Raw genomic sequence first — 27,516 nt, 5'->3', positions numbered from 1 at the left:
CATGCATTACTTTGATGTAGCCCTTATTCATTCTTCATCTCAAAATAAATTAAATGTATTGTTTCATTAACTTGGGGGGATAGTTAAGTCACTTGTCCAGGAATTCTGCATTTTTTCTTCTCTACAGTTGTGCTATAAAAATCTATCATGAGAGACATACACATTTCCCTGTTTTCATCCAAGTTGTTGATATTCTCACAAAGCAGGACAAATACAAAGAAATAGCTCCTAGAGCACACGTAGTTGACTTTTATTGATTAACAACTTGTGGGTACAGTTTTTCAGCCAACCATACATTTAATTTACTAGTGATCAGCAAGCACTTTCCTACTTTATGCAGAAAACATCATTAGACTTTACTAAAAAATTATCTCACTGATATCTTTATAACTCTGTCGAAAGGAGGAATGTAACAGTTCACCACGCTGTCTTCTTCAGTAAACTACAGTGGTGTCTATGACTACTTCTGTGTTGTTTTTTTTAGTGTTCCTCCCTATCCAGTTCTCTCTTACAGAATTTGGCTAGGACACACATCAGGCTTATTAGTCTGTGGTTTCAAGAATCTTCCTAATAATTGGGATCTTTGTCATTTTCAATCCTCTTGTACTCTTTCCACTCATGATATTTTAGAGATATGTCTAGTGTTCAAAACTGTCGGTGTTATAAAGACATTTTTGTGGTGGTTCTTTGAGAATGAAGTGTGGAACTAAAGTATGTTCTCCAGGTATGTGCTGTGTTAGCTGGATGTCATTTGACTAGTACTGTGATCGCATCTCCAGGTCATTTCTGTGCACTGGAATGTAATTTGATGGAACTGAGGCTTAAACTCAGAAACTAGGGTCTTTCACATTTGGTGCCTTTTTAATGAAGCTTTTCTGTACTTTCCCATCTGTGAATTTTTCTCCTTAGTAGAAAGGATGAAAGCATAATTGAGTTGTTTACCCTCCTTTGATTTCCTTACACTCCCTTCTTCAAGTAATAGGTCAATATTTTTACTCTTACTCTTGTTCCAAATGTGTTATCGTTATTGTTTCATAACATTCTGGATTTTGAGTTTTCCTCATCCACTGTTCTTACAGATTTCAACTATTGTTTCACATAGTTTTTATATTCCATTCACAAATAAAAAAGACCTGATACAGAATATTCATACAGCCTGAGTCCAGGATGAGTTTGTGTCAACAATACCTGTAATACAGACAGTCTCTTCCTGTGTGTCTAGAAGACAAAACGATAAAATCTGGGACTGATTTTGGAATATTTTATGTGCTTTGGACTGGCAAAAGAAGATGGCTTGTACATCATCATTCTTTGTCCGCGATCTCTGGCTTGTTAAAAATTATAAAAGGTATTCTGTGAGTTAACTCTTTCAGAATCTCTTGCAAAAGACAGGTATCTCCAGCTATTCTATAAAACCAAAAGAACATTATCTGCTAATCTAAGAACATTGTATTTTGCAACAACTACCATACTTGGCCTTGTGAACATCTTTCTAACTTTGAGCCTGCTTTTGCTTATTTCTTTCTTTCTTTTTTACTTTGCAATCTGTGAATAAATGATCCCCATCCATCCATTATAGATGCATTGTCTTTTTTCCTTCTCATTTATTTTCATTTAATTGCATATTTTCTGTTTCTTTCTTTAAAGTTGTTAAAGAAAGCAAATATGAAACGTTCTTACCCTCAATTTCAATGTAGTACCTGAACTTCACTGAGCTAAGATAAAATGCAATAGGCGATAGAATTTTTTCAATCTAAAAAATTATTCAACGAATGAAAAACACATCTGCTGAACATTTAACAGAACTGAAATTACATTCACAGACCAGCTATCTTTTTCGTCTATATTTTTCTATTCACTAAGAATATTTTATTTTAGAAATCATGATGTCTCTATCTGAGGGAAGATATTTCATTAAAGCAATGGGTTTGTTTTTTCCAGCTGATCAGCAAAACTTACTGGATATCTTCTTTGTGCTCAGCTCTGCCATAAACTGTATGGAAAATGCTGCTTAAAGAAATACTAGATTTTGAAATGCTCCTTTGGGATTTAATAGCTTTTTAAAAATGCATTCTATGTAAATCATACCTCAGTAAATTTAATGTTAAAAAATAGTAAATAAATGCAACTAAAATGTACTGAGACTAAAAAATTAATCATGGCCAAGGAAGCCAAGAGGCATCTTTACATTCTAGTAAGTTTATATAAAAGATTGATATAGAAGAGGTACCTTTTATAGGCAAATTACTTTTCAACATTTCTTTCAGTATTACAATACGAGATGTCAGCAGGGTACAACTTGACAATCAGTTTGTAACATGTACAGTGTTGATTTATTTATTACAGTAGCTTTCCTGACGTAATCACTACCTTCAGCAGTATGTAAAGGTCTGAACTCTTTCAACGTAAACATTCAGGTATTCTAGAGACACAGTGTGGCAGAGTGGTAAGAGTACAGGCTGGTTGTCAGTAGGTTTGGATTTGAATTCTGACTTTATCACTTTCTGTGGCATGAACTTAGACTAGGCTACTTAACCTGTCCCTTTTCTCTTTATCTTTCTGTCTCTATTCTCTCTCATTCTCTCTCTCTCTCTTTAATTATCTTTAAAGATCTGTCTTACATGACTGTTACAAAAAATTTTTTTTAATAAATTATAAAATATTTCATATAGTACTTGGCACACACTAAGTGCTCAAAAAGTTAGTAAATATATTGTTATCTATTAATGCTTTATAGATAAAATGGAAAATTTCCATTGTAAATAGCTTTTACTTACAGCGTGATCCTTATGTCCTGGGCTCGTAGGAGTCTGCTGATCTTCTTACCTGTAATAAGTGTACATCATTCTGTGAATGATTCTTCACAGAGTAGGTTCTTGCTGACAAAGATTGTTTTGATCACTTTTCTCTTAATTATTTTATTTATACTCTTTAACTGCATTGTTTCTGAAGTTCTTTCAATCAAAATGATACTTTCTTTAGTAATATTGAATACATTTCTTTTAGAATTAATTAGCTTGTCAAAAATATTGGAAGAAATGGTGGGATAATTATTCTTAATGCTTCCTTTAATAAAATGATGACAACTGTTTTTAATAAATTGGTTAAATAAGAATATTTTTTTACCATCCATCCTGTCTTATATATTAGTTCTATTACAAATTTTAGAGTTATCACTTAATGTATCTTAAATCTTAATTATAGTATGAAATAATAAAACAACTGGATTCACTAAAAAGAAAAATATTACTTGGGATCTATCTTAAATTCAAGGTTTAAGTTTAGGTACTGTTAAGGTTATAATTTTTTTTAATGGATGAGATTTCCTGTGATATGTGTATCTATCAAAGGGCTATATATAAATGATTAATAAAGTGATATATAGATAGGAAAAATAACAGGAGTTACCTGTTCTGATAGCTTTGGTAATGTCCAGTGAGTAAACAGAGTAGTATTTTGAAAGGCAGCTGTCTGGAAACGGCATTGTCCAAGAAACGTTTGTTCCTTATTTGTAGTTTCTAGCTTTACCTTCTGTATACCATTTGAAATTCTGTCTTCTGAATTTTTTCCACCTTTAGATTCTTCTTGTGCTACTTCCTTTTGCATTTAATACAAAGTATGCTATACTAAATGGAAAAAAAATACTGAAGTTGTTGAATATAGAATTTTCAATATGGAATATTTGTACCTGAAAAGGAAATGTACCCATAAGGAATGAAATATGGGAAATGTTGATAATAATATTTTAATTATAATCTGAGCCTTTTAAAACAAATTTTGTTGAAGTACAGTTGATTTACGATATTGGGTTAATTTCTGCTGTACAGCAAAGTAATTCAGTTATATATATATACACATTCTTTTTCATATTCTTTTCCATTATGGGTTTATCACAGGATATTGAATATAGTTCCCTGGGCTATAGAGTAGGACCTTGCTTTTTTTTTTTAATTACTTAGTTTATTTCATTTTTGGCTGCATTGGGTCTTTGTTGCTGCACATGGGCTTTCTCTAGTTGTGGCAAGCGGGGGCTACGCTTCACTGCAGTGAGTGGGCTTCTCATTGTGGTGGCTTCTCTTGTTGCAGAGCATGGGCTCTAGGTGCGTGGGCTTCAGTAGCTGTGGCTTACAGGCTCTAGAGCACAGGTTCAGTAGTCATGGCACAGAGGATTAGTTTCTCCGTGGCATGTGGGATCTTCCCGGACCAGGGTTCGAACCCATGTCCCCTGCAGTGTCAGGCAGATTCTTAACCACTGCGCCACCAGGGAAGCCCCTGAACCATTTTTGTGCTTATGAAAATTTTCAAACATAGACAAAGAGTAAAAAGGACCCAAGGGATACCAAATATCCATCGCCCACTTGCAATAATGGTAAAAAAATTTTCCAACTTGCTTCATCTTATTTTTTTTTAATGTGTTATGGAACAAATTCCAGACACCATACCATTTCACACCTACATATCTCAGTTTGATGCTGAGACATTTTAAAAGTTGTTCACCAGGAATTGGTAATTATTTTCATGCCATGCCATAAATTTTTTTTCAATTTACCAGGAAGTTTTAAATTTGTATGCACTTAACTTCAAATTATATAGAGCAACAGAGCTACAAGGAAAAAATAGACAAATTCAATATCATAATAGGAGATTTAGCATACTGCTGTCATTCGCTGATAGAGGATACCTCTTTCAGAACCAGTAGACACCCCCCCCAAAAAAAAGTTAGTAAGGATATAAAAAACTTAAATAATGTAAAGCAAATTTGATTCAACAAGCAGATATATAGTCACTATACTCCAAAACTTTAAATTACAAATTATTTTCAAGCACAGTTGGAACATTTTTAAAACTGACCATATTGTGCTATAAGGCAAATTTTAACAAATTTCAAAGTATTAAAATTATACAAAGTGTGTTTCTTGACTTGTAGTTAAGCTACAAATCAGTAACGAAAAAGTAACTAGAAGGTATGAAATACACTACTTCTAAGTAACACCCCACAAAACAAGTCACAATTGGAGTTAGAAAATAAGTTAAACAGAATGATAATAAAAATATTACATATCAAAACTTGGATGTGACTAAAGCTGTGCTCACAGGAAAATGTATAGTCTTTTTTTTTTCCAAGGTAACAGTAGTGTTTTTTTTTTAATTACACACGTCTATAAACTTAATAAATAGGTTTTCTTTATATTTTTTATACAACAGGTTCTTATTAGTCATCAATTTTATACACATCACTGTATACACGTCAATCCCAATCACCCAGTTCACACCACCACCCCCACACCCCCACGGCTTTCCACCATTGGTGTCCATATGTTTGTTCTCTACATCTGTGTCTCAATTTCTGCCCTGCAAACTGTTTCATCTGTACCATTTTTCTAGTTTCCACATATATCCGTTAATATACAATATTTGTTTTTCTCTTTCTGTCTTACTTTACTCTGTATGACAGTCTCTAGATCCATCCACGTCTCAACAAATGACCCAGTTTCGTTCCTTTCTATGGCTTAGTAATATTCCATTGTATATATGTACCACATCTTCTTTAACCATTTGTCTGTCAATGGGCATTTAGGTTGCTTCCATGACCTGGCTATTGTAAATAGTGCTGCAGTGAACATTGGGGTGCATGTGACTTTTTGAATTTTGGTTTTCTCTGGGTATAGGCCGAGTAGTGGGATTGCTGGATCATATGGTAATTCTATTTTTAGTTTTTTAAGGAACCTCCATACTGTTCTCCATAGTGGCTGTATCAATTTACATTCCCACCAACAGTGCAAGAGGGTTCCCTTTTATCCACACCCTCTCCAGCATTTGTTGTTTGTAGATATTCTGATGAAGCCCATTCTAACTGGTGTGAGGTGATACCTCATTGTGGTTTTTTTTTTTTTTTTTTTCTCATTGTGGTTTTGATTTGCATTTCTCTAATAATTAGTGATGTTGAGCAGCTTTTCATGTGCTTCTTGGCCATCTGTATATCTTCTTTGGAGAAATGTCTATTTAGGTCTTCTGCCCATTTTTGGATTGGGTTGTTTGTTTTTTTAATATTGAGCTGCATGAGCTGTTTATATATTTTGGAGATTAATCCTTTGTCCATTGATTCATTTGTAAATATTTTCTGCCATTCTAAGGGTTCTCTTTTCATCTTGTTTATGGTTTCCTTTGCTGTGCAAAAGTTAAGTTTCATTAGGTCCCATTTGTTTATTTTTGTTTTTATTTCCATTACTCTAGGAGGTGGATCAGAAAAGATCTTGCTGTGATTTATGTCAAAGAGTGTGCTTCCTATGTTTTCTTCTAAGAGTTTTACAGTGTCTGGTCTTACATTTAGGTCACTAATCCATTTTGAGTTTATTCTTGTGTATGGTGTTAGGGAGTGTTCTAATTTCATTCTTTTACATGTAGCTGTCCAGTTTTCCCAGCATCACTTGTTGAAGAGACTGTCTCTTCTCCATTGTATATCCTTGCCTCCTTTGTCATAGATTAGTTGACCATAGGTGCATGGGTTTACCTCTGGGCTTTCTGTCTTGTTCCATTGATCTATGTTTCTGTTTTTGTGCCAGTACCATATTGTCTTGATTACTGTAGCTTTGTAGTATAGTCTGAAGTCAGGGAGTCTGATTCTTCCAGCTCCATTTTTTTCCCCTCAAGACTGCTTTGGCTATTTGGGGTCTTTTGTGTCTCCATACAAATTTTAAGATTTTTTGTTCTAGTTCCATAAAAAATGCCATTGGTAATTTGATAGGGATTGCATTGAATCTGTAGATTGCTTTGGGTAGTAGAGTCATTTTCACAATATTGATTCTTCCAATCCAATAACATGGTATATCTCTCCATCTGTTGGTATCATCTTTAATTTCTTTCATCAGTGTCTTATAGTTTTCTGCATACAGGTCTTTTGTCTCCCTAGGTAGGTTTATTCCTAGGTATTTTATTCTTTTTGTTGCAGTGGTAAATGGGAGTATTTCCTGAATTTCTCTTTCATATTTTTCATCATTAGTGTATAGGAATGCAAGGGATTTCTGTGCATTAATTTTGTATACTGAAACTTTACCAAATTCATTGATTAGCTCTAGTAGTTTTCTGTTGGCATCTTTAGGATTCTCTATGTATAGTGTCATATCATCTGCAAACAGTGCCGGTTTTACTTCTTCTTTTCCAATTTGTATTTCTTTTTCTTCTCTGATTGCTGAGGCTAGGCCTTCCAAAACTATGTTGAATAATAGCAGTGAGAGTGGACATCCTTGTCTTATTCCTGATCTTAGAGGAAATGCTTTCAGTTTTTCACCATCGAGAATGATGTTTGCTATGGGTTTGTCATATATGGCCTTAATTATATTGAGGTAGACTCCCTCTATGCCCACTTTCTGGAGAGTTTTTATCATAAATGGGTGTTGAATTTTGTCAAAAGCTTTTTCTGCATCTATTGAGATGATCATATGGTTTTTATTCTTCAGTTTCTTAATATGGTGTGTCACATTGTTTGAGTTGCATATATTGACGAATCCTTGCATCCCTGGGATAAATCCCACTTGATCATGGTGTATGATCCTTTTAATGTGTTGTTGGATTCTGTTTGCTAATATTTTGTTGAGGATTTTTGCAGCTATATTCAGCAGTGATATTGGTCTGTAATTTTCTTTTTTGTAGTACCTTTGTCTGGTTTTGGTGTCAGGGTTATGGTGGCCTCATAGAATTAGTGTAGGAGTGTTCCTTCCTCTGCAATTTTTTGAAAGAGTTTGAGAAGGATGGGTGTTAGCTCTTCTCTAAATGTTTGATAGAATTCATCTGTGAAGCCATCTGGTCCTGGACTTTTGTTTGTTGGAAGATTTTTTTTTTTTTTTTTTTTTTGCGGTATGCGAGCCTCTCACTTCCATGGCCTCTCCCATTGTGGAGCACAGGCTCCAGTCACGCAGGCTCAGCGGCCATGGCTCATGGGCCTAGCCGCTCCACGGCATGTGGGATCCTCCTGGACTGGGGCATGAACCCGCGCGCCCCGCATCGGCAGGCGGACTCCCAACCACTGTGCCACCAGGGAAGCCCTGTTGGAAGATTTTTAATCACAGTATCAATTTCATTGCTTGTGATTGGTCTGTTCATATTTTCTGTTTCTTCCTGGTTCTGTCTTGGAAGGTTATACCTTTCTAAGAACTTTTCCATTTCTTCCAGGTTGTCCATTTTATTGGCATAGTGTTGCTTGTAGTAGTCTCTTAGGATGCTTTGTAGTTCTGCAGAGTCTGTTGTAACTTCTCCTTTTTCATTTTTAATTTTATTGATTTGAGTCCTCTCCCTCTTTTTCTTGATGAGTCTGGCTAATGGTTTATCAATTCTGTTTATCTTTCAATGAACCAGCTTTTGTTTTTATTAATCTTTGCCACTGTTTTCGTTGTTTCTATTTCATTTATTTCTGCTCTGATCTTTATGATTTCTTTCCTTCTGCTAACTTTGGGTTTTGTTTGTTCTTCTTTCTCTAATTCCTATTGTTGTAAGGTTAGATCGTTTACTTGAGATTTTTCTTGTTTCTTGAGGTAGGCTTGTATAGCTTGAAACTTCCCTCTTAGAACTGCTTTTGCTGCATCCAATAGGCTATGGATTGTCATGTTTTCATTGTCATTTGTCCCTAGGTATTTTTTGATTTCTTCAGTGATCTCTTGGTTATTTAGTAATGTATTGTTTAGTCTCTATGTGTTTGTGTTTTTTACATTTTTTCCCCTGTAATTGATATCTCGTTTCATAGCGTTGTGGTCAGAAAAGATGCTTGATATGATCTCAGTTTTCTTAAATTTACTGAGGCTTGATTTGTGACCCAAGATGTGATCTATCCTGGAGAATGTTCGGTGCACACTTGAGAAGAAAGTGTAATCTGCTGTTTTTGGATGGAATGTCCTGTAAATATCAATTAAATCTATCTGGTTTATTGTGTCTATTATAGCTTCTGTTTCCGTATTTATTTTCATTTTGGATGATCTGTCCATTGGTGTAAGTGAGGTGTTAAAGTCCCCCACTATTATTGTGTTACTGTCGATTTCCTCTTTTACAGCTGTTAGCAGTTGCCTTATGTATTGAGGTGCTCCTGTGTTGGGTGCATATATATTTATAATTGCTATATCTTCTTCTTGGATTGATCCCTTGATCATTATGTAGTGTCCTTCCTTGTCTCTTGTAACATTATTTATTTATTTATTTTCTTGCAGTACGTGGGCCTCTCAGTGTTGTGGCCTCTCCCGTTGTGGAGCACAGCCTCCGTATGCGCAGGGTCAGCGGCCACGGCTCACGGGTCTAGCCACTCCGCGGCATGCGGGATCTTCCCAGACCAGGGCACGAACCCATGTCCCCTGCATTGGCAGGTGGACTCTCAACCACTGCGCCACCAAGGAAGCCCTAACATTCTTTATTTTAAAGTCTATTTTATCTGATATGAGTATTGCTACTCCAGCTTCCTTTTGATTTCCATTTGCATGGGATATCTTTTTCCATCCCCTCACTTTCAGTCTGTATATGTCCCTAGGTCTGAAGTGGGTCTCTTGTAGACAGCATATATATGGGTCTTGTTTTTGTATCCATTCAGCAAGCCTGTGTCTTTTGGTTGGAGCATTTAATCCATTCACGTTTAAGGTAATTATCTATACGTATGTTCGTATGACCATTTTCTTTATTGTTTTTGGTTTGTTTTTGTAGGTCCTTTTCTTCTCTTGTGTTTCCCACTTAGAGAAGTTACTTTAGCATTTGTTGTAGAGTTGGTTTGGTGGTGCTGAATTCTCTTAGCTTTTGCTTGTCTGTAAAGCTTTTGATTTCTCCATCGAATCTGAATGAGATCCTTGATGGGTAGAGTAATCTTGGTTGTAGGTTCTTCCCTTTCATCACTTTACCTTCTGGCTTGTAGAATTTCTGCTGAGAAATCAGCTGTTAACCTTATCGGAGTTCCCTTGGATGTTATTTGTCATTTTTCCCTTTCTGCTTTCAATAATTTTTCTTTGTCTTTAATTTTTGCCAATTTTATTACTATGTGTCTTGGCGTGTTTCTCCTTGCGTTTATCCTGTATGAGACTCGCTGCACTTCCTGGACTTGGGTGGCTTTTTCGTTTCCCATGTTAGGGAAGTTTTCGACTATAATCTCTTCAAATATTTTCTCGGGTCCTTTCTCTCTCTCTTCTCCTTCTGGGACCCTTATAATGCGAATGTTGTTGCGTTTAATGTTGTCCCAGAGGTCTCTTCGGTTGTCTTCGTTTCTTTTCATTCTTTTTTCTTTATTCTCTTCCCCAGCAGTGAATTCAACCATTCTGTCTTCCAGGTCACTTATCAGTTCTTCTGCCTCAGTTATTCTGCTATTCATTCCTTCTAGTGTAGTTTTCATTTCAGTTATTGTATTGTTCATCTCTGTTTGTTCTTTAATTCTTCTAGGCTTTTGTTAAACATTTCTTGCATCTTCTCGATCTTTGCCTCCATTGTTTGTCTGAGGTCCTGGATCATTTTCACTATCATTATTCTGAATTCTTTTTCTGGAAGGTTGCCTATCTCCACTTCATTTAGTTGTTTTTCTGGGATTTTATCTTGTTCCTTCTTTTGGTATATAGTCCTCTGCCTTTTCATCTTGTCTATCTTTCTGTGAATGTGGTTTTTGTTCCACAGGCTGCAGGTTTGTAGTTTTTCTTGCTTCTGCTCTCTGCCCTGTGGTGGATGAGGCTGTCTAAGAGGCTTGTGCAAGTTTCCTGATGGGAGGGACTGGTGGTAGGTAAAGCTGGCTGTTGCTCTGCTGGGCACAGCTCAGTAAAACTTTAATCTGCTTGTCTGCTGATGGGTGGGGCTGGGTTCCCTCCCTGTTGGTTGTTTGGCCTGAGGCAACCCAACACTGGAGCCTACCTGGGCTCTTTGGTAGGGCTAATGGCAGATTCTTGGAGGGCTCACACCAAGGAGTACTTTCCAGAACTTCTGCTGCCAGTGTTCTTGTCCCCACGGTGAGCCACAGCCACCCCCCGCCTCTGCAGGAGACCCTCCAACACTAGCAGGTAGGTCTGGTTCAGTCTCCTATGGGGTCACTGCTCCTTCCCCTGGGTCCTGATGTGCACACTACTTTATGTGTGCCCTGCAAGAGTGGAGTCTCTGTTTCCCCCAGTCCTATTGAAGTTCTGCAGCCATATCCCACTAGGTTTAAAAGTCTGATTCTCTAGGAATTCCTCCTTCCATTGCCAGACCCCCAGGTTGGGAAGCTTGATGTTGGGCTCAGAACGTTCACTGCAGTGGGTGGACTTCTGTGGTATAAGTGTCCTCCAGTCTGTGAGTCACCCACCCAGCGATTCTGGGATTTGATTTTGCTGTGATTGCACTCCTCTTATCATCTCATTGTGGTTTCTCCTTTGTCTTTGGATGTGGGGTACCTTTTTTGGTGAGTTCCAGTGTCTTCCTGTCGATGATTGTTCAGCAGCTAGTTGTGATTCTGGTGTTCTCACAAGAGGGAATGAGAGCACGTCTTTCTACTCCGCCATCTTGGTTCAAGCCCCATGCCATAATTTTTTATCTTGTGGTAATAAAGTCCAAAGGAATCTTTTCACCAAGCTTGAACTGCTTCCAAAGGATGTGTTTTCTAAAAGAACAGGTGCTCACCTTTTTCCACTAGTACATACTTTCATGGTAAACCAAGCTCATAATTGTAAATATCGCCCTTTTATTTACAAAGAATGCAAATTATTAAAGGGGTACATCCAACTCTGGATCTGATTTTTAAATGCAAATTTGTGAACGTTAGTGTTTATTAATAGGAACAGATTATTCACCATACATCTGCAACCACCAATCATGACCTGCTTGTGTATAGGGCACCTTAGTTGAGAGCAAAGGCTACGTGGGGCCACTTTTTTTGTGTTGAGGCAGCAAGTGGGAAAGTGGGGCAGTGGGTGGGAGGTATCAAGGTATTTTTGACAGAAGAGGTGAGAAAGCCGTTTCCTGTAATGGGATCTGTGACTTAGTGAGGACCTAGAGTTGGCAACATTGCAAATGGTGTCAGCACACATTAAGCCAAGCACTAAATCAGGGGGTATATTCTTAGGTGCTGAAAGTACATTTCAGAGTTATGGGAAGTAATTTGGGCTTGGTGTGTAAAACTATATTCAATATTATAGCATTATATAAGATAAACTAAATATTATATATATATACATATATATGTGTATATATATACATATATATGTGTGTGTATGTGTATATATATATGTGTGTATATATATACTAGAAGCTATAGAAAAGCTATGAGATACTTTGGTTTTTAAAAACATACATGGGGTTAAAAGAAATGTAAAACAATGCTTTGTATTATTCTTCCTTAATGTGTGATCCTTAGACTTTCTGTATTAAAATCATGTGGCATGTTTGTTAAAAATATACATAGCCTGCAGACCTATGGAATCCATATCTCTAGCGATGAGATCTGATAGTCTGCATTTTAAGAAGCTCTAGACTGATTCTCATTCGTATGCAGTTTAACTATGGAAAAATAAGTGAGGATGAGTCAGTGGTTCCTAAACCTCTGACCACCGTGTGGGGTCAGGCTGGCTGCATCCTTATCATCTGTGAGGCTTTACAAAGCACACATTCTTACACTCCTCTTTCAGAGACTCTGCTTCTGAATTTCTGAATAAGATTCAAAAGCTGCCCAGATAATTCTGATGCACAGGCAGGTTTGGAAATCCTGGCATTAAATGACCAACCTCTCAAGTCCTTTACAACCCTAATAATCAGTGCTTCTTTGCATTGTAACTAAGATATCAAGATACTGTCTTTGATATCAGTTTTTTGTAACAGATCTGAAATTGCACAGTGATTTTGCATCTTCCATAAAAACAGAAGTTAGTTACAGGCAGAATCATCTTAAATAATCCTCTTAGCAGTGTTAGAGAAGAGACCTGGAAGCAAAATGATCAGACCCTATATTTATCTATTTTTTTTTAATTTTTAAAATTTATTGCTGCATAGTTGATTTACAATGTTGTGTTAATTTCTGCTATACAGCAAAGTGATTCATATATATATATACATTCATACATATATATATACATATATATATACATACGTATATATATGTACATTGTTTTTCACATTCTTTTCCATTATGGTTTATCACAGGATATTGAATATAGTTCCCTGTGCTATACAGTAGGACCTTGTTGTTTATCCATTCTGTATATAATAGTTTGCATCTGCTAATCCCTAACTCCCAATCCATCCCTCCCTCATCCCCCCTCCCCCTTGGCAACCACAAGTCTGTTCTCTATGGAACAGACCCTATATTAAAATAGTTATATAAGACCCCATATTAACATATGCTATGTGTCATCAGATTCCTAAAAGTCAAGGTGTCCAAATCAAGCATTAGATAGAGAGGAGGGAAGTGTAGTTCAGGAAAAAGTTCTTAGGCCAACACTATAGAAAATGCATTGTTGAAACTTCAAAGCTCTTTTTTAATCTACAACCATTACACTCTCTCTCCTTTATTCCTCCAACATGGGAAAACCCCTACAGGTTGCCACAGTTTTGATGACCATCTGTCTTCCAACCAAGATGGCGGAAAAAGCAAAAACGTGGTGAATCTTGGAGCAATCCGACAAGGAATGAAGCGCTTTCAGTTTCTGTTAAACTGCTGTGAGCCAGGGACAATTCCTGATGCATCGATCTTGGCAGCCGCCTTGGATCTTGTAAGTTGTTGGAAGAATTTTCTCATCCTGTATCCCATTCCAGTTAATTCTGCTAATGGAGGAAAGCATGAATCCCTACTCCAAAGCCTAACTATGGGGTTACGTTTTTGGTCTTTTTTTGTTTTTCCTCAGCATTAGTGGCAAGAGGAGGGGAAAAGGTAGTAAGGTAAAAGAAGAAAAGAAAGGGGAAAAAATCTTAGTAAATATATTCTGTACAGCATCAATGATTAACAGTGTATGAGGATTCTGGAATGAGACTGCCTGGGTTAAAATCACTCTGACATTTATTAGCTAAACCCTGTAAAATGAGATTAAGAGTAATAATAATATTATGCCTACCTCCTAGGGTTAGTGTGAGGATTAAATGAGATACTAGATGTAAAGTCCTCATCATAATGCCTGAAATATAGCAGTTACTCAATAAAGTAGGTCATTATTATTATTACATTATTAGTCATGTCTGTCATATATTAGTCCTTTAAACTCTGTCTTGATTTAATTGCATATTAATTGAGTGAAAATACGAAGCAAAGATCAATTGAAATTAATTGCACAGAAGCACCTTGAACATTGTGTAGCCTTATACACATGTAAGAGATTCAAGAGTATAATGTGGATCTTGTTTAGAAAGTATTTTTGTCAAATGAGACCCAGATATGAGTTTTGAACACCATCTTTCAATTTCCTTTATTTACCTTCTGGTTTAATAAATCATTCATATGCTATATAAATACTGGGTACAAAATTCCAAGTAAATATCAAGAAGTAAAAGTTCACACTTTAAGAAGAAAAACTAAAATAGACATTTTTACAACAAAAACCCTTTAGCCTGCCTACAAATGATCCCTTTTTGTAACACATGAATATGTAACCACTGGCCACTCATATTTTACCTTGGAAAATAGTCCAAACCTTTTAACATAATTCATGACATTTTTCTGTGACATTAATAGCTTTTGCTGTCATGATATTTAGTGACCAGCAAGGTATGTAGCTTCACTTAAGCTGAAAATGCAAATACCACTGTAATCACCCAGAATGATGACCTGTGGTTATTTAAGATTTTTCAGTCAGTTTCCGATTCCTGGACATTGGTCTTTGAAAGTTTTTTTTTTTTAATTCCAAAGTGTTTAATGTGTACTGATATATGCTATGATGACTGTAAAATGTAGAAAGTCACAGGTCTCCAGGAGGGCTGAGGCAGGTGGCAATCAAACAATTAAAGAACGATGAGATGCCTGTCTAAAGCAAGAGCTGACAAGGCAAAGAGCCAATTTCTTGTTTTCTAAGTGAGAGAGAGGAAACCAGCCTGTCACTCGTTTGAGTCATGCATGGTTCTTCTTAATCACCAACTGGCCAGGGTTCAAAGCCAGGAAAGGATACAGCCAGATTAGAACAGACCTTATATTTGGTACAATACCATGTTGACTCTCTCATTAAAAAATTATGTGAGATCACTATAGGAACTTTAAAATGTGAAAAATAAGAAATTCTGTATTTTAAACCTGATAGTTTAAATGTGATTAAGAAAGTGAAGATGACACAAACTAGTTGAACAATGGTTAAATACACAATAACTATGGTGCATTAGAACTTTATGGGTAGTTTATGCTACAGTGTTCCAGATGTACTATTATGTCCATCTTTGTTTCAATCCTAAAGTCACAGATACTTTGGAAAATTTTTAGACAAGTGAGACATCAAATTTCTCCAGCAACTGTCTGAGTGTAAGGAAAATGATAATAATGAATCATGTTACTTCAACTTACTGTTGAAAGGGAAAGATAGAGGCACAGCTGCCCATACAAATTGGACAATGATAGGATAATAGCATTTGGACAACTGTCAGTAAAATAAGCACCTGATGACAGAGAGAATGGATTGTCCTTCCCTCTTCTGGAAAGCCTCAGCCCCACACCCACAACTCTTTCAGAGATCCTGAGTGAAGTCTCCACATGAATGTATATCATATACTGGACTCCAAGCCACTCTTTTCATTCACGCATTTTCCACATGAGAGAACAAAAGCCCCAAGAGCTAAGGTGACTTTGCTCAAGGTCATATAAGCCAGTCGAAGTGAAAACTGGGCTCGGAGAAGAACCTTCTGATTCTATTCAGGACTCTTTTAGCAATACCGTATACTTTCTCTGTAAAAAAAAAAAAAAAAAAAAAAAGTTATTTAGGTAAATCGGAAAGTGTCTCTTGATACACTGAAAATGTACTTAAATGTATATGGTCTCCATAATAAAGAAGAGGCAAATGATTTCTAATGGTCCAAAAGCAATTGAATCTTTTTTTTTTAAAAGGTCATGTGACTACATGATGAATTTATAATAGGAACATATAGGAGATTTTCAACTTTAAAGATTCACACTACACATTTACCCACTAAATCAGTGATTCTTAACATTTTGGAGACATAAACTCTTTAAGAACTGAATGAAAGCTATGGAGAGCTATGGAGAGAATTACACTTACAGACAAAATATTCAGCCTGTAATATCAGAAGGTTCATGAACTCCCCCAAAACCCACCCATGAAACAAAAAATGGGAAGAACACAGTCTCAATGTATTATCATTGGCAAAGAGACACTCTTTAATAAAGTAGTTGGAATGATTTTATTAACGTTGATGGTGTAAAAATAGAAGGAATAACTGCTTCCTACATAAAAAGCTTTTAAGCTTTATAAGATATGTGGTCATGGGAGAAACAGGAGGCTTGTCACAAAGAGAGTGATACATTTGAAAGTTTAAAAAATAATCCCAGTCAAGGGCTTTCCCTGATGGCACAGTGGTTAAGAATCCTCCTGCCAATTCAGGGGACACGGGTTTGAGCCCTGGTCCAGGAAGATCCCATATGCCCTGGAACAACTAAGCCCATTCACCACAACTACTGAGCCTGTGCTCTAGAGCCTGCAAGCCACAACTACTGAAGCCCACGCACCTAGAGCCTGTGCTCTGCAACAAGAGAAGCTACCGCAATGAGAAGCCCGTGCACTGCAACAGAAAGTAGCTCCTGCTTGCTGCAACTAGAGAACGCCCACATGCAGCAATGAAGACCCAAAGCAGCCAAAAATAAATATATTTTAAAAGTAATAAATAAAATCGTGTTATCAATAGGTTCTTTAAAAAAAATAATCCCATTCAAACAAATTAACACTGGCTTCTGAATGGAGATTATAAAAGTATTCATCAATATTCTTCTTAAAATAATCGGTCTCTTGGATGCTGGAATTTCATTCCCTCTCATCAGATGGTTCCATACCTATATGATTTCCAACTGCTATAATGCTTAGAGTTTTCAAGGAGATTTAATTCATGGCTGAATTCCAGAAGACATTTAAAATTTATTTTACTTCCTCCAAATAAGATTATGGCCAGGTAGTTACCAGATCACTAGATTCTCCTTTCTTCCCTTCCTGTTGGACCAACTCTGGCCCTGCTTGACCTTCTCAATCTTATTAATCTCATGGCAATAAATAAAATAAATGGGGTTTGATACTTATAAGTGGTGTCTTCAAGCTTCAAAGTAAAGAAGCATTTTCTGATCACTATAGATGTCCAGTGATGAAGTAGATACATTGAGAAGTAATTAGCTCTTTGTCACTACGCTGGACTCAATGGGGAAGTACAGGGAGACTCAAGAAGGGGGTGGTTAGTATGAGTTTCTTTCGTATCTGAGAATCTTTGATTCTAGGTCAAGACCAAGGAGTGTCCAGAGGTCAGAATCAGTCACGGTTTAAAGGAAACAGAGACAGAATCTAGGTACACCTGGTTGGTTGAAAAAAAAAGGGATAGGTGTTGATGGTGGTGGTGGTACTCATGGTGGCGGTAATGTTGGTGGTGATGGTAGTCGTGGTGGTGGTGTGGTTGTGGTGTGGTGGTGGCGGCAGTGGTGAGAGAGGTGGTGGTAGAAGATAACAAAAGTAACATTTTCATTGTATGTCATAGTTAATAAAGCACCTTCACATTCATTGTCTTATTTGTTGATATAAGAGGAAAGGGTTAAGCCAGGACATGGTCCCCAAATGAGGGTACATTCAACTTCAGTTTCTCAGGTATAGAAAAGTGAAGGAATTGAAGTCACTGGTGAATACTGGCAAGAGAACTGAGAGGAAGGAAAATATAGCTGCATGTCCAATATGTTTGAATCATAGTAACATCCTGTTTTTACCATCATTGTGCAAGTGTGGCAATTGCAGTTGTTCATGCCTGTCTCTTTGGGTTAGGAGACCCTTGAGATTACTCTAACATTCACAAGTTGTCTTCTATTAAAGGTATTATTAACTTTTGTATCCTCTGTGTTTGGTTTCACTTAATATCTGATCTCATCTGCTTCCTGACTTTCAGGAATGCTTCACTTTTAAATATGTTCTAGAATGAATTTGGGAGTGTTCCTCCCTCTGCAATTTTTTGGTAGAGTTTGAGAAGGATCATTGTTAGCTATTCTCTAAATGTTTGATAGAATTCATCTGTGAAGCCATCTGGTCCTGGACTTTTGTTTGTTGGAAGATTTTAATTACAGTTTCAATTTTATTACTTGTGATAGGTCTGTTTATGTTTTCTAATTCTTCCTGGTTCAGTCTGGGAAAATTGTACTTTTCCAAGAATTTGTCCATTTCTTCGTGGTTGTCCACTTTATTGGCATATAGTTATTTGTAGTAGTCTTTATAATCCTTTGTATTTCTGTGGTGTCAGGTGTGATTTCTCCTTTTTAGTTTCTAATTTTATTGATTTGCATCCTCTCCCTTTTTTTCTTGATGAGTCTGGCTAAGGGTTTATCAATTTTGTTTATCTTCTCGAAGAACCAGCTTTTAGTTTCATGGATCTTTGCTATTGTTTTCTTCATTTCTCTGTCATTAATTTCTGCTCTGATTTTTATGATTTCTTTCCTTCTACTGAATTTGGGTTTTTTGTTCTTTCTCTAGTTGCTTTAGCTGTAAGTTTAGAGTGTTTATTTGAGATTTTTCTTCTTTCTTGAGGTGAGATTGAATTGCTATAAACTTCCCTCTTAGAACTGCTTTTGTTGCATCCCATAGGTTTTGGGTCATCATGTTTTCATTGTCATTTGTTTCTATGTATTTTTTAATTTCTACTTTGATTTCTTCAGTGATCTCTTGGTTATTTAGTAACACAGTGTTTAACCTCCATGTATCTGTGTTTTTTACAGTTTTTTTTTCCTGTAATTGATTTCCAATCTCATAGTGTTGTGGTCAAAATATGCTTGATATGATTTCAATTTTCTTAAATTTTCCAAGGCTTGATTTGTGACCCAGGATGTGATCTATCCTGGAGAATGTTCCATGTGCACTTGAGGAGAATGTGTATTGTGCCACTTTCTGGTGGCATGTCCTATAAATATCAAGTAAATCTATCTGGTCTATTGTGTCATTTAAAGACTGTGTTTCCTTATTTTCTGTTTGGATGATCTATCCATTGGTGTAAGTGGGGTGTTAAAGCCCCCTACTATTATTGTGTTACTGTTGATTTCCCCTTTCATTGTTGTTAGCATTTGCCTTATGTATTGAGGTGCTCCTATGTTGGGTGCATAAACATTTATAATTGTTATATCTTCTTCTTGGATTGATCCCTTGATCATTATGTAGTGCCCTTCCTTATCTCTTGTAACAGTCTTTAGTTTAAAGTCTTTTATCTGATATGAGTATTGCTATTTCTTTTGATTTCCATTTGCATGGAATATCTTTTTCCATCAATTCACCTTCAATCTGTATGTATCCCTAGGTCTGAAGAGGTTCTCTTGTAGACAGCATATATATGGGTCTTATTTTTGTATCCATTCAGCCAATCTGTGTCTTTTGGTTGTGCCATTTAATCCATTCACATTCAAGGTTATTATCGACATGTATGTTCCTATTACCCTTTTCTTAATTGTTTTAGGTTTGTTTTTGTGGATCTTTTTCTTCTTTTGTGTTTCCTGCCTAGAGAAGTTTCTTTAGCATTTGTTGTAAAGCTGGTTTGGTGGTGCTGAATTCTCTTAGCTTTTGCTTCTCTGAAAAGCTTTTGATTTCTCTGTTAAATCTGAATGAGATCCTTGCTGGGTAGAGTAATCTTGATTGTAGGCCACCAATCACCCTGATACCAAAGCCAGAAAAAGATATCACAAAGAAAGGAAATTATAGATCAATATCACTGATGAACATACATGCAAAAATCCTGAACAAAATACTAGCTAACAGAATCTAACAAAATATTAAAAGGATCATACACCATGATCAAGTGGGGTTTATCCCAGGGATGCAAGGATTCTTCAATATATGCAAATCAATCGATGTGATAAACCATATTAACAAATTAAGGAATAAAGAACATATGATCAGCTCAATAGATGCCAAAAAAGCTTTTGACAAAATTCAACATTCATTTATGATAAAATCTCTCCAGAAAATGGGCGTAGAGGGAACCTACCTCAACATAATAAAGGCCATATATGACAAACCCACAGCAAACGTCATACCCAATGGTGAAAAATTGAAAGCATTTCCACTAAGATCAGGAACAAGACAAGGATGTCCACTCTCGCCACTCTTATTCAACATAGTTTTGGAAGTCCTAGACACGGCAATCAGAGAAGAAAAGGAAATAAAGGAATACAAATTGCAAAAGAAGAAGTAAAACTGTCACTGTTTGCAGATGACATGATACTATACATAGAAAATACTAAAGATGCCACCAGAAAACTACTAGAACTAATCAATGAATTTGGTAAGGTTGCAGGATACAAAATTAATGCACAGAAATATCTGGCATTCCTATACACCACCAACAAAAAATCAGAAAGAAAAATTAAGGAAACAATCCCATTCACCATCGTAACAAAAAGAATAAAATACCTAGGAATAAACCTGCCTAAGGAGACGAAAGACTTGTACTCAGAAAACTGTAAGACACTGATGAAAGAAATCAAAGATGACATAAACAGATGGAGAAACATACCATGTTCTTGTATTGGAAGAACCAGTATTGTGAAAATGACTATACTACCCAAAGCAATCTACAGATTCAAGGCAATCCGTATCAAACTACCAATGGCATTCTTCACAGAATTAGAACAAAAAATTTTACAATTTGTATGGAAACACAAAAGACCCCAAATAGCCTGAGAAAACCATAATTCAAAAAGAGACATGTGGGCTTCCCTGGTGGCGCAGTGGTTGAGAGTCCACCTGCTGATGCAGGGGACACGGGTTCGTGCTGCGGTCCGGGAAGATCCCACATGCCGCGGAGTGGCTGGGATCGTGAGCCATGGCTGCTGAGCCTGCGCATCCAGAGCCTGTGCTCCTCAACGGGAGAGACCACAACAGTGAGAGGCCTGCGTACCAGAAAAAAAGAGACGTACTCAATGTTCATTGCAGCACTGTATACAATAGCCAGGCCATGGAAGCAACCTAAGTGTCCATCGACAGATGAATGGATAAAGAAGATGTGGCACATATATACAATGGAATATTACTCAGCCAAAAAAGAAATGAAACTGAGTTATTTGTAGTGAGGTGGATGGACCTAGAGTCTGTCATACAGAGTGAAGTAAGGCTGAAAGAGAAAAACAAATACCATATGCTAACGCATATATATGGAATGTAAAAAAAAAAAAAGGTAGGTGAACTTAGTGGCAGGGCAGGAGTAAAGTCGTAGACATAGAGAATGGACTTGAGGTCACGGGGAGGGGGAAGGGTAAGCTGGGATGAAGTGAGAGAGTAACATTGACATGTATGCACTACCAAATGTAAAATAGATGGCTAGTGCGAAGCAGCTGCATCGCATGGGGAGATAAGCTCAGTGCTTTGTGCTCACCTAGAGGGTGAGATAGGGAGAGTGGGAGGGAGACGCAAGAGGGAGGGGATGTGGGGATATATGTATACATATAGCTGATTCACTTTGTTATACAGCAGAAACTAACACAACACTGTAAAGCAATTATATTCCAATAAAGATATTTTTAAAATTATATTCTATATGTTTTCCAGTGCATTTGTGGTTTTAGTCATATACATATATGTGTGTGTGTAAATACAGAGAGATAGAAATACGAATATAGAAATATATAGAGATGTAGATATAAATGATACCGATGGATAGATTGGTGACAGATAGATAGATATAGATGTCAGATAGATATGCAGATGCAGAGGTAGGTACAGATATACAGATTTATACATAGGTATAGATTCTACCATTTCATCAGATAGCATTTGGGAGAGGAGGGGAGAATAAATGTCTTCAGTTCATCATCACTTTCCAGTCCTTCACTTTCTCCCATCTCTCTTTTATTGTTTGCTTTTGTTGGATGTCGCATTCATGTTTTTAAGTGCAGCTTAAATACAGTGTTTACATTATGATGTAATTTTATTTCGGAACAGTTTTCATTGTCTTCATCATAGAATTTATATGTGATTTTTTTCAAGTTTCCAATTTTCTTCAGAATTAAAAAGTATTATTAAATGAAAGAAGTACTAGAAGTGTCAATGTTCAAAGTCTTGCCAATCTAAAGGTTTTTGTTTTAAACAGTCCTCTTGTCATTATTGCTATGACTACAAAGGGATAATTGGATCCGTTTTTAGTCCAGCACAGCTCCTGCTCACACTCTTCCTCTTTAGTGTAAATTTAATAAATGCAACTGTAAGGTATTTTTAAAAAGATATGTTTTATAAAGGACTCATTTTATCTTTAGGTTCATATAATCTACAAGCACAAAAATAGTTCAAACAAAAGGCACTTCTGTCTATTTTATGTATATTTCAGGTGAAATTATCTATCCTTTTATACCCAGTTGAATATATAACATGTACAGACATAGTGATTTCTAATTTACTGGTAATTTATTAGCATAAATAACACATAATGTCAGTTTGCTTTAGGAACAGTTTCATGAATATAAGAGAGTCAATGGGATCATAGTTTTCTCCTTAGTCTGTGGATAGAGAAAACCTAATTCATGTTAAATTATAATAGCTTCATAAATAGATAGTTTTAGGAGGACTGGTTGTATAATTTTTATCCAAATTGGGACACTTTTGAGAGTGAAATGGAGTGCTATCAATAATTATACCAGTTAGACATAAACTAGAACTCTTGAGGAAAATGAAACATTTGGTTACCATATAGTCATACTTTCAGGTTCACTGCAACACATGTAATCCACATTGGGGTTTACCATCATAAAACTACTTGGTGATGAATGGATATTAGCTTTTCTCAAGGAGTTAGGAATATATGCAGACTAGGAACTATCAAAGCAAAATAATATTGTGTCCTCTTTTGAATCATAAGGAAAGTTGAAATAATCCAGTAATAACCAAAACTAAATGGTCAAATTATTCACTTTATTCTAGTGGTATTCCTATACTGAATGTTTGAAAACATTCTATGAAATGTAACATAAAAAGGATGTATATCATGAATATGTAGAGTTTAAAGAAAAAATTTGAATGTCACATATCCACCACATATCTTAAAAAATAGGACATTTCCACTTTCTTTAAAGTCCCCTGTATCTCCTTCCCTAATTACTCACCCCTACCTCCTAGAAGACACTGCTGTCTTGAACTTTGTTTTAATCTTCCCTGTGCTTGCTTTATTTTACCACATGAGCTTGTATCCCTAGAGAATATATCATTTTGTTTTGTTTCCTTATGTGTATGTTAATGAAATTTTTAATGTAATTTAATTTATAAAAATGTTCTTTAGTGGTTAGCATTTTTATGTCTTTTCAAAGAAATCCCAAGGTAGTAATAAATACATATTAAATTTTCCTCTAAAAATTTTAAAGTCTGCATTTCACATTTAGGTCTTTAACTAGAATTTATTGTGTGTATAAAACAGGATTTTTTTTTCTTTCTTTTCTTTTCGCATAAAAAAAATTATTCTAGCATAATATATTGATTAATTCATACTTTATTATCTGATGTGCAACACCATCTTAATTATGTGTCAGGTTTCTATGCATGCATGGGTGTAAGTCTGAGTTTTTTTTCTGTTGCATTCCATGTGTGCTCTGAGTTAATCTACTCTGTCTTAATAGCTTGAACTTTGAACATCACCTAGGTTGTTCTTGGCTCCTTACTCTTCCATGTGAATTTTATAATTAGCGTGTCAGTTTCTATGAAAATATTTTGATTTGGAATTACATTGAGTCCACAGATAAATTTAGATGCAATTAAAATTAAAATTCAGATCTGAATTGATAATTCAAGTTCTATTTCTTTGAGTACATTTAAGTAATTTTAATCTTTTTAGCAATTTGTCAGTTTTACCTGCATTTTCATATTTGTTGGATTAAAATTGATCATAGCATTTTCTTATTAGTTTTTGACCTTTGCAGCATCTGTAATTATTTTTTCTGTTTTTATTCCTAAAATTATTTCCTTTTCTTTTCTTGATTAGGCTTGCCAGATATTTGTCAATTTCATTAGTCTTTTTTAATGGTACAATAGAGATTCTCTCTATTGTATCTCGTTGTCTAATTTATTAATTCCTGCCCTTATTATTGTTTTTATTGAAGTATAGTTGATTTACAATGTTGTGGTAGTTTTAGGTGTACAGCAAAGTGATTCAGTTATAAATACACATATACGTATAATATTCTTTTTCAGATTCTTTTCCCTTATAGGTTATTACAAAATATTGAGTATATCCTGCCCTTATTTTTATTCTTTCCTCCTTCTTGCTTTGAATTCATTGTATTATTATTTTACCTTGTTAGTTGATTGCTTAGCTCATACTTTTATTTTTTCTGTTCAAAAATTGAGCATTTAGCTATTCATTTCCCTCTAAGTACTCCTTCAATTATGTCATAAATTTTGATAAGTAGTATTTGTTACAATTTATTTTTAAGTCCTTTTTAATTTATTTAATGGTTTCCTTTTCCATGGGTTATGTATATATGTATGAGTGTGTGTGTTTCAGTTTTATAAATTTCAGAGTTTTGTTAGGTATCCATTTGTTATTGATTTCTAACTTCATTTTCAGATACTGATTCTTTGGAATTAATTTAAACTTGCTTCATGAACTAGAGCATTATTAATTTTTGTAAATGTTCTAGTGTAGTTGAAAAGAATGTGCATTCTCCAGTTGTTGGGCACAACATAGAGGCTTTTCTTTCCTTTTTTTTTTAAATTGAAATATAGTTGACATACAATATTATATTAATTTCAGGTGTACAACACAGTGATTTGGCATTTATATACATTATGAATTGATCACGGTAAGTCTAGTAACTATCTGTCAACTTTGTCGTACAAAGTTATTATAATATTATTGACTGTATTCCCTATACTGTATATTATATCCCAGTGACTTATTTATTTTATAACTGGAAGTATGAAACTTTTAATGCCCTTCACCTATTTTACCCAAACCCTGTTCCCCCCTCAACCTCCCATCCCCACCTCTGGCAACCACTAGCTTATTCTCTGTATCTGTGAGGCTATTTTGCTTTGTTTGTTCATTTTTTTGTTTTTTAGATTCCACATATCAGTAAAATCATACAGATTTTTCTGTCTAACTTATTTCACTTAGCATAATACCCTCTGGGTCCATCAGGGTGCAGTGTTTTATATTCAAGTCTTCTATATTCTTATTTTTACCCCTCACTACTTGATCTGTCAAACACTAAGTTGTGTTAAAATCTCCTCTATGATGACAAACTTGTCCATTTATTTTGTAGTTCCAGCAATTTCTGTTTTATTGATTTACAGGCAGATCGTTTAGAAGTATGACAAGTATCTGGTGCTATGAACCTTTTATTACTATCTAGTGACCCAGTTTATTTCTAGCATATATAAGATATATTTTTCTTTGATAATAATACAGCTGAAACAGTTTTATTAGCATTGGTCTGGTCTTTTTGCCAGTCCTTTCAACATTTCTACATCTTTGTGTTTTAGATATGTGCCTTGTAAGAAGCAAGTATTTGAATTTTTATAACATTTTAGTGACCTTTTTTTCCCTAGAAAATTTAGTACATTTGCACAGATTATGATTGCTTATATAGATTCACTTCTGTCTTCTTCTGCCTACTTACCACATTTTTCATCATTTCATTGTATATGTTTCATTATTTCATTTTTCATTATTTCATTGTATATTCATTATTTCATGCCTTCTTTCAAATAGTGTTGAATTTTGTTTTATTTCTCTTGCTTTGGTTTGGTTTAGCTTTGTTTTATTCATTTTTCTTTATCAGCTTTAAAATTATTCTATTTATATATTTTTTAATTGCATGCATATTTAACTCAAAGTCTAAATTTAATGAATATCTTTACTCTTCTTTCAAACAGTAAAAGACTGTAGAGGGTTTTAACCCCAATTATTGTCAAGATTTAGTTCTCTCTTATTTTTGTTTTAACATTGATAAAGTAGACATTATTTTTATTGATTGTTAGGAAAGTGATTTTTAAATTTGCCCAAAAGCTTAGCATAGTCTTTGCTCACCATTTTTCCATGCATCTCAGACATTCCTTTCTAAGATCTATATCCTCCTGAAGGAAAGCTTTCAGACACTTCTTTGGTGATGATCAACTGGCAGTAGCTCTCTCAACTACAGTTTAATTGAAAATGTCTTTATTTTGGTTTCATTCTTGAAAGATACTTTTGATAGAATTAGAATCATAGGCTAACATTTTCTTTCTGTACTTCAAAGATATTATCCCCTTCTCTTCTGGCTTAATTGACATTCTTTTATAGGTAATGTGTCTCCCCCAATTCCTTCTCCCAGTTGCTTTTATTGTTGATCTTCTCTTTATTGTTGATCTTTTGCACTTTCACTAAAAAGTTTCTAGCCTATATTTCATATTTCATTAAGTCTGTAAATCATGTAATTGGCATATTATGTCTATTCTGGAAATTTTCTGTTATTTCTTCAAAGATTGTGTCTTTCACATTTTCTCTAATTTTTCCTTCTATAAACTGAAAAGATGCATGATAGAGCTTCTCGGTTTATCCTCTGTCTTTGACAACTTCTTTCATATTTTTCATTTCTTCATCTCTTTCTATGCTGTATTCTGCCTAATTCTCTTCCATTTCACTTTTTGTTTTTTCAGCTGTGTCTAATTTCATGGTTGTTAACCAGGGGTAACTTTGCCCACCAGGGGGCATTTGGCAATGTTTGGAGGAATTTTTGGTTGTCATGACTTGGGAATTGCTATTTGCATCTAGTTAGTAGTTAATAAAGATTCTGATAAACATCTCATAATACATAGTGCACACTTCACAAAAAATAATTATCTGGCCAAAACGGCCAATAATGCTGAAGGTGAAAAAAACTGATCTAATTTTTGTTTGAATCTGTCCATTGAGTTTTAAATTTCAAGTACTACATTTTTTTATTTGTAAAAGTTCTATTTCTTGTTTTAAAACTACATGGTCAACTTTGATAACCTAATTCCTTCTACTTTCAATACCCACATTAATCTGTAGATGTATTTGATACATTATGATTCCTATAGCCACAGTCTTTGTAAAGGGTCTGATTCTACACTTTGCTGTTTCTTCCTACTCTGACTCATGGTGAATTTTTTAAAACATGTTTTTAATAAGCTTAACTCCTTGAAACTTTATCTGTGCTGATTCTTTAAGACCTGTGTTAGAAGCAGTGTTATTCAGTGGACCAGCAGTTTTAGCAACATCTGTGAGTATGTTAGAAATGCAGATTTTCAGGCCCTGCAACATCTGCATCAGAATCTCTGAGGGTGGGCCCAAAGAATCTATTTTAACCGTATTCTCTTATGCATACTCAAGTGACTCTTATGCATACTCAAGTTTGAAGATTTGAGAAGCACTAATTTAAAGTATTCCTCCAGAGAGGCTTTCCAT

General features: G+C 35.3%; 1 protein-coding gene across 3 annotated transcripts in view; it reads left to right on the top strand.

Moving 5' to 3' along the window:
* The window catches only part of UNC80 (unc-80 homolog, NALCN channel complex subunit), a 241,703-nt gene that overhangs the window by 69,786 nt on the left and 144,401 nt on the right, over window positions 1–27,516 (top strand). For all 3 annotated transcript variants that reach the window (XM_032637295.1, XM_032637297.1, XM_032637294.1), the window contains exon 22: window positions 13,513–13,685. In XM_032637295.1, the coding sequence (XP_032493186.1) occupies window positions 13,513–13,685 (173 nt within the window). The remainder of the gene's footprint in view (window positions 1–13,512; window positions 13,686–27,516) is intronic.

The sequence above is a fragment of the Phocoena sinus genome, chromosome 7 (genome assembly GCF_008692025.1).
Source record: "Phocoena sinus isolate mPhoSin1 chromosome 7, mPhoSin1.pri, whole genome shotgun sequence".
NCBI classification, from domain to species: domain Eukaryota; kingdom Metazoa; phylum Chordata; class Mammalia; order Artiodactyla; family Phocoenidae; genus Phocoena; species Phocoena sinus.
This window is presented reverse-complemented; position numbering and strand designations above follow the sequence as displayed.